This window comes from Clarias gariepinus, chromosome 24 (genome assembly GCF_024256425.1).
Source record: "Clarias gariepinus isolate MV-2021 ecotype Netherlands chromosome 24, CGAR_prim_01v2, whole genome shotgun sequence".
Taxonomy (NCBI): domain Eukaryota; kingdom Metazoa; phylum Chordata; class Actinopteri; order Siluriformes; family Clariidae; genus Clarias; species Clarias gariepinus.
The window spans coordinates 25396016-25408772 of NC_071123.1; the positions used below are offsets into that span (position 1 = coordinate 25396016).

General features: G+C 39.4%; 1 protein-coding gene across 1 annotated transcript; it reads left to right on the plus strand.

Annotated features, from left to right (window-relative positions):
- The first annotated feature begins 505 nt into the window (after positions 1-505).
- Positions 506-7745, plus strand: eda2r (ectodysplasin A2 receptor). Its single transcript, XM_053485821.1, has 9 exons — positions 506-607; positions 4363-4446; positions 4757-4935; positions 5045-5124; positions 5378-5542; positions 5705-5803; positions 6068-6240; positions 6334-6373; positions 6481-7745. Exons 2-9 carry the CDS (start codon positions 4363-4365, stop codon positions 6573-6575), a joined length of 915 nt encoding a protein of 304 aa, XP_053341796.1. The 5' UTR covers positions 506-607; the 3' UTR covers positions 6576-7745.
- Positions 7746-12757: the final 5012 nt, after the last annotated feature.

The window sequence follows — 12757 nt, forward strand, 5'->3', positions numbered from 1 at the left end:
ATAATAATAATAATAATAATAATAATAGCAGAAAATAATTGTTATAGAACAGGAAATTATGGAACTTATGCACATTTAATTCTGTCTAAGGGAAGTAAAAATGTATATATGGATTAGCAATTATATTGATGGTAGTTTAAGTAAAGTGTCTAATATTAATAAAAAGGCAGATGTTAAACACCGGTAGGTTTATAATAAATTAGTGAAATATAAATGTGTAAGTGACGGGTTACAGCTGGAGGACTAGAGCGGGATTTATTCGGATCTGGCAACCCCGATCCAGCACCAGAACAAACTGTCTGTCTGTCACATAAACACACGTGTCCGCGTCATGATTAACATTAATAACGCGCGCGCACACACACTAACACTAATTGTAACAAAGTAACAATTACTTTTGAAATATGGAGAAATCTGCGATGCGCGAGCGCCGGGATTAAAGTGCGCGTGGAGCAGAGTGACATGCCAGGACATGCCCGGTAATCAGCGCGCGCGCGCACACACACACACACACACACACACACACGCATTCACACACTCGTACCGGAGACCGAGCAGCAGCGTGAGAACCCGAGCGCGAGGATTTAACCGAGAGAGCTGAGAGGAGGTTAGTGCACCGACACACACACACACACACAGAGCATGCAGCACGAGCTCAGCTGATTATTATTATTATTATTATTATTCATACCTTTTGCAATTAGAATGTCCTTATTGTTCTGAGTAAACTGCACACGTGCATTATATTCGCACGTTACCATGGCAACATCACCCTAACATCAGCTATAAGTGTGATGTGCGTTTCACTTTAACATCAGGAGCACACAGTGTGTGTGTGTGTGTGCGTTGTTTTATGAATGAAGAGTCTGAGAGAGAGAGAGAACATCAAGCTGGTTTATTAGTCTGTGTGTGTGTGTGTGTGTATGTGTGTGTGTGTGATATTCTACGAAGGAAAAATAAATGAAGAACTTGAATCCAGACATCTTGACTCTTACTGAACATCTGGGCTCGTAAACATTAGAGTTATGAGTGGAGAGCCGAGAGTGAGTCCAGATCAGAGTGGTTCTCTTCCTGAAAGAGCTAGAACCCTTCGAGTACTTATGCAGAGAACCTTTAAAGAACCTCCGAACACACTGAATGTACTGTACAGTATCATACAGAGACATACAGGTCAATCTCCACTTCCCCGGTTAGAACACACCTAGAGCCTTCACAGGTTCTTCAGATGTCCTCTAAGGGTTCCAGGGTTCACCCTTTACAACCTTTCATATGTTTGTAGTTTGTTGCCTCCTACTGTACAAAAACAAGGATCCATTTGTTTAATTTAGTGACTCTAAAATTCACCTTATAGACTCGTTCAAAATATCTGACACGTTCACTTTAGTGACGCTTTTGAAGTATCAACCTGTTTACCTTTTAGACTTTGTTTAAATGTAGTGACTTGTTCACCTTAGTGACTATCAAAAGTATCAAATAATTCACTTTGATTCACTTACAATTGTTACTTATTCTGTTTATTGACTCGGTCAAAAGTATTGATTCATTTTATCTTCGAGATTCTTTTATCACAGTGTCAAAGTGTCATAGAGTCAATTTAGCGACTCTTTTAAAAGTATCGACTCCTTCACTTTCTAGACTCACTCATCACAGTGACACATTGTTTACTTGAAAGTAACAACTCATTTATCTTTGTGACTGAAAATAAGTCTTTTGAAAAGATCGACTCGTTCACCTTAGTGACTCTTTCAGCATCAACTCGTTCACCTTAGTGACTCTTTCAGCATCGACTCGTTTACCTTAGGCTACGTTTACACTGCAGGTCTCGATGCCCAATTCTGATTTGTTGCCTATATCAGATTTTTTTGACCGTCTGTTTACACGTTTTTTCAACTATGATCCATATCCGATACACGTGTTTACACTCGCCATACCATCTGAAACATCGCGCATACTTAAAGGGAAGTTCTTGCACTACACACTAGCCAAGATAGACGAAGGTGAAGTATGCTTGACGCTCTACGATATATGCAAAGTTCGCGAAACGTCACCATGGTTTTAAAACGGAGGAGAAGAAAAAAACGGCATAATTGCAGCCTGTACATATGCTTCATTTACCATATACTGATTTCCTAATGTTATTTAGCCCAAATAAGCATTAAAAAAGGGGGGACGGTGGGGGGGGGTCTGGATGCTTTTCCTTTTCCATGTCACCTGCAATGTTATAATTCCACACGCGCTTCCACCGGGGAATACCATTACGTCAATTAAACCGCGAAGAAGTCGCAGTTTTAATGACGTACAGAACGCAATGACTCAGGAAATCCGATCTGTCTGTTTACACGACAATCACATTAGCACATGTCTGATTTATATCTGATTTATATCTGATTTATTTCCACATATGAAGGAGGCCTGAAACCGATCTCGAAATGCATGCGTTTTTTTTTTCTGTTTACACAGACATAGAACATATCGGATATGTGTCACATATGAGCGAAAAATCGGAATTGGCTCACATTTACCTGACAGTGTAAACGTAGCCTCAGTGACTCTTTTAAAAGGATCAATTCGTTCATGTAAGTGACTCTTTTTAAAGGATTGACTCGTTTATCTTAGGAACTCTTTCAGCATCGATTCGTTTACCTTAGCAACTATTTCAGCATCAGCTCGTTCACCTTAGCGACCCTTTTGAAAGGATCGAATTGTTCACCTTAGCGAGTCTCTCAGCATCGACTTAGTTCATCTTAGCGACTCTTTTGAAAAAATAAGCTCATTTACCTTAGCAACTCTTTCAGCAACGACTCGCTTACCTTATTGACTTTTAAAAGGATCGACTCGTTCACCTTAGTGACTCTTTCAGCATCAACTCTTAGTTCATCTTAGTGACTCTTCCAGCATCGACTCCGTCACCTTAGCAACTCTTTTATCATCGACTCATTCACCTTAACGACTCTTTTGAAAGGATCGTCTTGTTCACCTTAGCGACTCTTTCAGCATCGACTCGTTCACCTTAGCGACTCTATTGAAAAAATCTACTCATTCACCTTAGCGACTCTTTCAGCATCGACTCATTCACCCTAGCGACTTTCAGCATCGACTCATTCACCCTAGCGACTCTTTTTAAAAAAATTGACTCATTCACTTTAGCGACTCTTTCAGCATCACCTTAACGACTCTTTTGAAAGGATCGTCTTGTTCACCTTAGCGACTCTTTCAGCATTGACTCGTTCACCTTAGCGACTCTTTCAGCATCGACTCATTTACCCTAGCGACTCTTTTAAAAAAAATTGACTCATTCACTTTAGCGACTCTTTCAGCATCGATTTGTTCACCGTTGCGACTCTTTTAGCATCGACTCGTTCACCTTAGCGACTCTTCCAGCATCGAATTGTTCACCTTAGCGACTCTTTTAAAAGGATTGACCTGTTCACCTTAGTGACTCTTTCAGCATCGACTTGTTTACCTTAGCGACTCTTTTAAAAGGATCGACTCGTTTACCTTAGTGACTCTTTTGAAAGGATCAACTCGTTTACCTTAGCGACTCTTTTAAAAAGATTGACTCGTTTACCTTAGCGACTCTTTTGAAAGGATCGTCTCATTTACCTTAGTGACTCTTTCACCTTAGCGACTCTTTAAAAGATCGACTCGTTCACCTTAGTGAACGAGTCGATCTTTTAAATTGTCTTGTTCACCTTAGCGACTCTTTCAGCCTCAACTCATTCACCCTAGCGACTCTTTTGAAAAAATCGACTCATTCACCTTTGCAACTCTTTCAGCATCGACTTGTTCACTCTAGTGACTCTTTTAAAAGGATCTACCCGTTCACCTTAGTGACACTTTCAGCATCAACTCGTTTACCTTAGCGACTCTTTAAAAGATCGACTCGTTTACCTTAGCGACTCTTTAAAAGATCAACTCGTTTACCTTAGCGACTCTTCAAAAGATCGACTTGTTCACCTTAGTGACTCTTTCAGCATCGACTCGTTCACCTTAGTGACTCTTAAAAAGATCGACTCGTTCACCTTAGTGACTCTTCAAAAGATCGACTCGTTCACCTTAGTGACTCTTTAAAAGATCGACTCGTTCACCTTAGCGACTCTTTAAAAGATCGACTTGTTCACCTTAGCGACTCTTTAAAAGATCGACTCGTTCACCTTAGTGACTCTTTCAGCATCGACTCGTTCACCTTAGTGACTCTTAAAAAGATCGACTCGTTCACCTTAGTGACTCTTCAAAAGATCGACTCGTTCACCTTAGCGACTCTTTAAAAGATCGACTCGTTCACCGTAGCGACTCTTTCAGCATCGACTCGTTCACCGTAGTGACTGATGTGAAATGAAAGTGTTGTCTCTCTCACTTCAGATGGATTGTGCAGAAGACGAGTTCTTGCTCCATGGTGAATGTCGGAGGTGTCCACACTGTCCCCCGGGACAGGAACTGAAACAGGTGAGAGAATGGACGGGGGACAGATGGAGAGAAGGACAATAAAAAGGCAGGAGAAAAAGAAACAAGGGAAGCAGGATCATGGGGCTTAAAAATCTAAAACCTGGGGTATGACTTAATCAGAAGCTCTAACAGATGGGCATATTCTCTGGGGATGGTGGGAGGAGCTTAGTTGTCCATCAAACAAGGGGGTGGGGCTTTAAACAGAAATGACTGACAATTTGACAATAAAAATGACTCAATTAAATTTTATTTTTATGGCGCTTTTAACAATTGACATTAATTCACTCAGTTCACCTGTGTGTGTGTGCAGGAGTGTGGGTACGGCATGGGCGGAGCCAGTGTGTGTGGAGTGTGTGATCGGCGCTGGTTTAAGGGGGACTGGGGCTCACACTTGTGCAGGATGTGTCAGAACTGCCTCCGCCTTAACAGACAGGAAGTCAGCCCTTGTACACGCATACATAACGCCGTTTGTGGAGACTGTCTGCCTGGGTATACACACACACACACACACACACACACACACACACACACACACACACATACACAATATTGCAAGTTTGCAGCATATCCCAGCATTTTGATTGGTTAATCTCTATAGGTTCTACAGTAAGAGGCGGTTGGACGGACTGCAGGATCTGGAGTGTTTGCCTTGTGGTTCCAACAGACACACACAGTGTGGTAAATGACACACACACACGCACACACACACACACACACACACACACTAATTATAACACAGGGATCAGGGCCATACTCTATTAAATCTAATTACACATTCTGTCCCTATTAGCCCCTCCACACACACACACACACACACACACACACACGCTTTTCTCTTCCTCACTTTCTCTCATAGACACACACATGCACACTCTCTCTCTCAATTTATCGGTAAATTATACACCTGTGTGTGTGTGTGTGTGTTTAACAGAAACTGAACGCACCACTGTTAAAGCATGGAGTTCCGAAGCCCCGCCCCTCAATGTTGCCGCGATGACGACTGCCTGTGTAACGGCCGTTGCCATGGCAGCCGTTTTATTGATCATTATGGTTATGACGTACAGAGGGTTTAATGCACTACGGAAAAATTTTAAAGGTGACACGCGTACACGCACACACACACACACACACACACACTACACCATATAGAAACATTTAAGTATACAATCATACATATGGACATAGGATTACACACACACACACACACACACACATACAGTTTCTTTCTCTCACACACACTCGTGTGTATCTTTCTCAGGCTGTTTATCACCCCGCAGTCACCGTGACATTGTGGCTGCCTCCGTTTCCGTAGCGACGGAGTACAGCATGACCCAGGAAGCAGAAGAAGGTTGTTTGGGTGAGTGTGTGTGTGTGTGTGTGTGTGTGTGTGATCACTGTCAGAGCAATAAACGTGACTGAATACACTGTCTTATTAAGAAAACCCAAACTTTACAGCCTGTTGTCATGGCAACCTATACATTGGGAAGGAATGATAGTGGCGTGTTTACATAATTAAATCATTTATGTTAATTATTTGTGTGACGTTTCTTTCTGAAATTAAAATAGTGTTGTGATAATTATGTTACTGCGATGTGACGTGCGCTTCATCACTGTGCCTCAGAGTTCGTTCCTGCCTCACTTCCTGTGGGAAACAGCGCCCTCTTCAGCGACAGTACTTCCTGCGGGGTCATCACCCAGGCTACGGGGTCTCGTGGTGGCGGGTTGTGGTGGGCGGGGCACGGCCCAGTGGAGTGCACCGAGAGGGAGATATTACATGGAGAGAACGGGGTGCTGGTAAATAAAATACATCAATTTTATTTTAGTTTTGGTTATTAATTACATATTAAAATAAAACCAAATATATCTTTTTTTTCTTTGTGTTTTTAGATTTGTGACGTAACAGTAAGCATGGACAGATCTTTACAAGGTGAGTTTATTAAACAATATTATTTATAATATTATTATAAATATGTAATTATAATATTGAAATTGAAAAGTGTCAGTTTTAATGCTGTCGCTGTGCTTCGATTTCAGGAGAGCATTTCCTCCCCAAACTTTCAGAGCAGGAGCAACAACCAGGAGCTGAGGCTACAGCTAATACTGCTAACACAGCTAATAATGAATGTTAAAGTGGCTAATTATGCTAACTCCAGCACCAAAATCCATTGATCATGCTATCAAGCTATCATCTTCACTAGCATGGCTATAATGTGCTTTGCTATTTGTATGCTATTGCTAAATGTGTGAGTTAGCTGCTGGATAAACACTACACGCTGCTAACTGCAGTTCTAAACACGGACAATCATCATTTTTCTAGCTAACATGGTCGCTGTGGTGTTTCTAAAGTCACCTGTGCAAGTGATTTACGTCTTTTAAAAGGGCTAATGGTGTTGGTGATCAACATTGCGCTAACATAGGTTAACTTTAGAAACCGCTAGCACATTCTAGCTGAATTTTACACATTTTTTGCAGGATTTTTAATTTTATGTTTTTTTTTTTTGTTGTGAATTTAGGTGAAAAGAATTGTAATATTTTATTTTTATTATGTGTTTTTATTATTATTTTTTGTACTGACGTCACTTTGTGTCCAAATCTGCTGCTATTTTAGAAATTCTGTTGTAGCTTTTTTTGATTAGCATGGGATGATATTCATATCTTCTATACCGCTTGATCCTGTATTCAGGGTCGCTGGGACCTGGAGCCCATCCGAGGAGGCTTAGGGCATGAGGCAGGGCACACCCTGGATAGGGTGCCACCCTATTGCAGATGGGCTGATATTGAATTACAAAAAGAATCCTCATATAATGGATCTTAATGGTTTCCATCAGATTCCTGTACATTTCAGTCAAGGCTTTCCTGGCCATCTTTAAAACCATTAGATTGTTTACACATTCCATTCGAACCACCATTACAGACCATCAGTGAACACATTGCTACTGTACGGAAAAAAATCGTAGAAAAAATGTTTTAGCTCACATTGGCGTTAAGTTTAATTGACCACCTTACTGAAATGTAAAAAATAAAATGTTCATTAAAATCAGCTATCATGCTAACACGTGAGCTAGCTAGCTAAAATTATAAATACTGGTTTCAAGTGGAGTAAGTTAGCACAACCAGAAAAAAGTATCTAGCTAACATCTCTATAAGGAATTGCTAGCTCCTGAATATAAATAGCTACCTGTAGCAGGTTAGTTAGGTGATAAAAGTTGATAAGTTGTTTAATTGTGCTAGACATTAGCATTTTTATTTTGGTTGCATAAAATTGTAATTTTAGGTAAGACCTTTTTTTTAAATATAAAACTGTAGGAAATTGTGAGTCTGTTCTTGATTTTTTTAAATATGAAATTTCAAATATAATTTTTTTAAATAAATATTTAAAAAATAAAAGCATTTTCTTTTGTGTTGTTTTTTTTTCACGTCACTAATTAAAAAATATATTTTTTTCCAAAGGTATGACCCAAAAATAAAAAAAAATAACCCAGATTCAGATACCTGAATAATATTAAAGAGCTAAATTATACATGCTATCTTAGTGGCTAGTTATTGGTGGTTAGTTTATGAGATTAGCATACACTATAGCTAGCATAGTAATTTTATACGTGTAAACAGCCACTGAGACATACAGTATAATATGTACTATATGGATATTAAGCTTGCTAGCTAATTAAAATATGTTTCCCAGTGTGAAATGTTTTCAGTTAGCATTGTTAGCTAGCTACAGCATGATGAAAGCATGGTTTTATTAATAGATATTTTATGGCTAAATATCATGAGGTATTTTTCTTAGGCAATTTTAACGTAGCTCATATGAAGATGTGATAACTAATTTCAGGATAAATAACATACCGTAAGTACTGTAAGACACCACACTGAGAGTTTCTAAAGGGGTCGCAGGCATTGCTAGCATTTTTATAACTATTACATGCTCTCATTGGGAGCATCTTTAAAGTTAACAAAAAAAAAAAAAATATATATTTTTTTCTTTATTCTCATGTATGAATCTGTGTCATTTCTGAAGTTTGCTCCATAAACATTTCAGCTTGAAATATCCAAACCCTGGTCTTGTTAGTAGCATGACTCAGCACAGTTACCTGCCTGCTTCTCAAGCTGGCAGCCAGAATTAGCTTTACTTTGACTTGCTTAAAAACTTAAAAATGAAAATGTCAAAGTGGAGCAGCATCTGGAAGCTGAGCTGAAGATTGTGAGGCTGCAAAATGCTAGCTTATCCTGTACACTCGCTAATCCACTATGCTAGCTATTGCCGTATGCTTTCTGATCCTGTAAGCTAGGTGTATATTTGCTAATCATGTATGCTGCTTGATCCTCTATACTGTAATAGCCAACTGTGTATGTGCACTGATCCTGTATGCTTGCTAATTTTGTGTGCTAGCTGAGGATGTTGGCTGTTCCTGTATGCTTACTGATCCTGTATGTTGGCTGTTCCTGTATGCTTACTGATCCTGTATGCTTACTGATCCTGTATGTTGGCTGTTCCTGTATGCTTACTGATCCTGTATGCTTACTGATCCTGTATGTTGGCTGTTCCTGTATGCTTACTGATCCTGTATGCTTACTGATCCTGTATGTTGGCTGTTCCTGTATGCTTACTGATCCTGCATGTTGGCTGTTTCTGTATGCTAGCTGATTTCATATGCTTGCTGATCCTACATGCTGGTTAATCTCGTATGCTAGCTGACACTGCAGCAGGTTAAACAGAAATTTTATATACCACTACTACTCTAGCAACTAGCTCCTAGCTCTAGTCCAAACACGTTCTGGCTAATCGGCTACATTTGCCACGCATGTTTTTGTACTGTTCCTTTAAGGCTCACAGGCGTAGTACTGATTTGCTAAACGAAGCAAAGATAAAGGCCTGAACTCAGCTTTAGTAGCGATGAGTGATGTTTTATGAAGTTTATAGTCTTTATAAACCGCCTGATGATGGGGTTTTAACGCTCTGCTCCAGTTAGCTTTGTTGCCTGTCTAGCAGGTTGTTTTGTTATGATATAGAGAATTAACGGCCTGTTTTTCACTCGTTTAACCTGCGAACACTTGGTCTGCCGTATGTATAGCGCACCAACTGGATGCTAATGTAAATTTATTCCCAGAAGTTTATGTTCACTGCTTTAGATGCAGCCTATAGGATGCAGAGTCATTCTCTTTGCTGGATGATTTAGTTTTATGCTATTTTTATCGCACTCTCCGCGTCTCAGTGATTTAGCTCGTCCATTCTGGGTTATTAGCTGCTAATAAGAATGTCGAGGGGTACGAGTGCGGAACGTAAAACACTTTGCAGCTAATTTTACAACTCCCTTGTTTTCCTTATCAACATTTTTTGTGGTTTGCTGTAAAACATGTGAATCGAGGCGCATTATGTGTGAGAATAATATCAACACTGAAGCTTATCCTGAACCCTGGGGCCTAAAAAACAAGCTCTTGATAACGAGAACCTTAAGAGTCTATAGATTAACAGTTGCTTTAAAGGGGTTAATGGCAAAAACTTTGGATTTTTTTTTCTTCCCCCAAGCAACCAAACAAGGGAAAGTCATTAAAAAGAAAAATGAACAAATCCTCCTGTTTGCTGAAATGTTTCAGTGAAGTCGAGCCAACAGTCTTCACCACATTCGGAAGAAGAAAAGACAGGCACTCAGCCAGTTCTGTAAAACTCGTTCCTTTAGATGTGAGGACCAGAGGAGCTGAAGCAGAGGACGTTGAAGGTCTTGTTCAGGAGTCCAGTAGAGCAGCGGCAGTTCTTCTCATCACCACCTTTGGATCAGTAGCCCAGAACTTCTACCACTGAGCGAACAGGACTCCCACAGGTTGTCAATGGAAAATACATTTAGGGGACTCTGGGATGTACCATAACCATCCTGCTGTCTTGCTGAGAAGATACGCATGGCCGGTTTATTAAGGCGTCAAGGTCACATCGGCTGCAGTTTGACTCAGATGAAACACTATTTTGTCTTAATAGTTGATAGAGAAGAACTAATTAGCAGCCTAAGATTAGCACTGGATTAGTTGGTTCTGACCCAAACCGTTGGCTTTGGGTTAAAGTTCTACTACTGCCTTGGCAACAACAAAGCGACAGGTGATTGTTTATCAATTATATTGAGAGATTCCTCAAACCAGTCCATTCTCACGTCTCCAGCTCCTCCCTGCAAACATTTACTGTAACCTCAACATGATCTTATTTTATGTTCTCATGTATGCTTTATGTCCGACACCTTCTGTTGAGGCATATACTAGTACTGCTAGCTCACTTTGCAAACATCATGCACTGTACGCTACAAATAGAAAAGCATCTTGATTCCAGTTTTTCTCATGATGGATGATTTTGACGAAGCAGCTCCCTGGAAATCTTCTGCCCCAGGTGGTGTGTTTACTCTCCACAAAAATAGCGGAATTCGAGGTGCTCTTGGGTTCTTTGGTGCTCTGGTTGCTCATTAAACACAGATTGAACAGAAACATCTCAGGATTGGTTCTGCTTTCTACAGTAAAAAAGATAATCCTTTTAAAAAAATCTTTTTTCTCCCTGGCTGTTAAATCACAGAACAAAACGACTCTAATAATTAAGTGCTCTGGTCTTCTTTTTCCCTGCAGAATTGTAAACACGAAACAGGTTCTTGTCGGAGTCGTGAGGTTGTTCTTATTTCTTTACAGCAGCTACACAAAAGTACAAAACTGTATCACCTACACAAAAGTACAAAACTGTAACGGTTCTCCGTTTGCTCCTTGTCTAATGTCTAACATTTAAATGAAGAACAACTCGGGACGAGTTCTTATAAAATGTGGGACAATTTTTTGGAGCTGAACTCTAAGTACAAATAGAAACGTTTAATGTTCCTTAAGTTTGTATACAGAATTCTATAAGCAAGGGTTCCAAACAGGTCCACATTTGCAACCCAATGGCCTTTTTTGTTTCTTAATTGTCTGTTAATTTATATAAAATGTAGAACATTTAACAGCTGTTTGCTCTTAGGAAGTGCTTAAAATGTCTACATCACTCTTCAAAAGCTCAGAACCAGAACCTTCAAAGTCTTGAAGAACAGGTTCTGGTTCTGAGCTTCCAGAAAAAGAACTACTACTTATAGAATCTCTCTTTCTAATAGAAAAAACGAAACAAAACTACGTTGGAGAGACATAATTGTTCATAATTGTGTAGAGCTCTAATGAGAGGTTAACGATTTTTTTTTTTAAGTATGAGCGTACAGTATCTGATATTTATGGTAATTCAGAGACAGCGCAACATGACAGAAAAAGCATGAGGATATTTGATTCTTGTGCAGAACTGTGAAGAATATATTGAAGTTTTATAAGTGAACCAGGTAGTTCCACTGCTCCTGTGCTGGGATGAGGGTGCAGTAGTGTGGGAAGCGAGGACGATTTCTTGATCATACAGTTCCCTCTGTTGTCCCAAGATCAGTACTGCAGGCTTTAGGAACTCCCCCCGGAACACACCAGTAGATCACAGGTTCTGAAACTGAGAGTGGGGGAAATCACGTCCCACCACTGTTTTTAAACAAGCAAAGCAGGTAGTTTATAAGTTAATAGCTTGTGTTTTTGTGGTTTTTATTGTGTGAGGGTGTCATATGTCTGCTGGATCAGCTTTCCAAATTTTGTTGTATTGTACACACTTCAATGACAATCAAAGCATTGTATTCCATTCTAAAAGGACGTTTAAGATGTCATTATTAAGATTTATTGCTTCGAGTGTTACGGGTTTCATTTTCTAGCAAAACTTGGAGTGATGACCTGATATGGGAAAAGTTGATGAAATAAACCTGTGCTTAATAATTCAATACAATTCAATTTTATTTTATTTGTATAGCACTTTTAACAATTGACATTGTTGCAAAGCAGCAATAAGACTAAGTTTATTACGATTTTGTTGTATTTAATTAAAATTTATTTATTTACATATTAATAAAAAGAAAGGTTTTGTCTGTCCGTTGATCAGAACTTGCTCTTTTAATATCTTTACATTTCATACACTGGAGGACCAGAAACCAAGAAAAAAATCTGTCTATCTGTCTGTATGTCTGTCCAGACAGATTGTGTCTCAGCATCACACAAAACTGTCTGGACAGACTTTACTGAATCTCCTGCAGTCCTTAGATCTCTGTCTGAAGTTTAATCTGCACCATCAGTGAATCTAAATGTGGAGTAAAAGTGATGTTATGAACAGTTATGTGTGGGATTTAATAATCTACTGTAAAATAATCTACTAATGCGCTACAGTCTCAATGTAAACACACACCTGCACCAATAGATATTAATTAGAAAAGATAAAGTGAATATTTTGACTGGGATT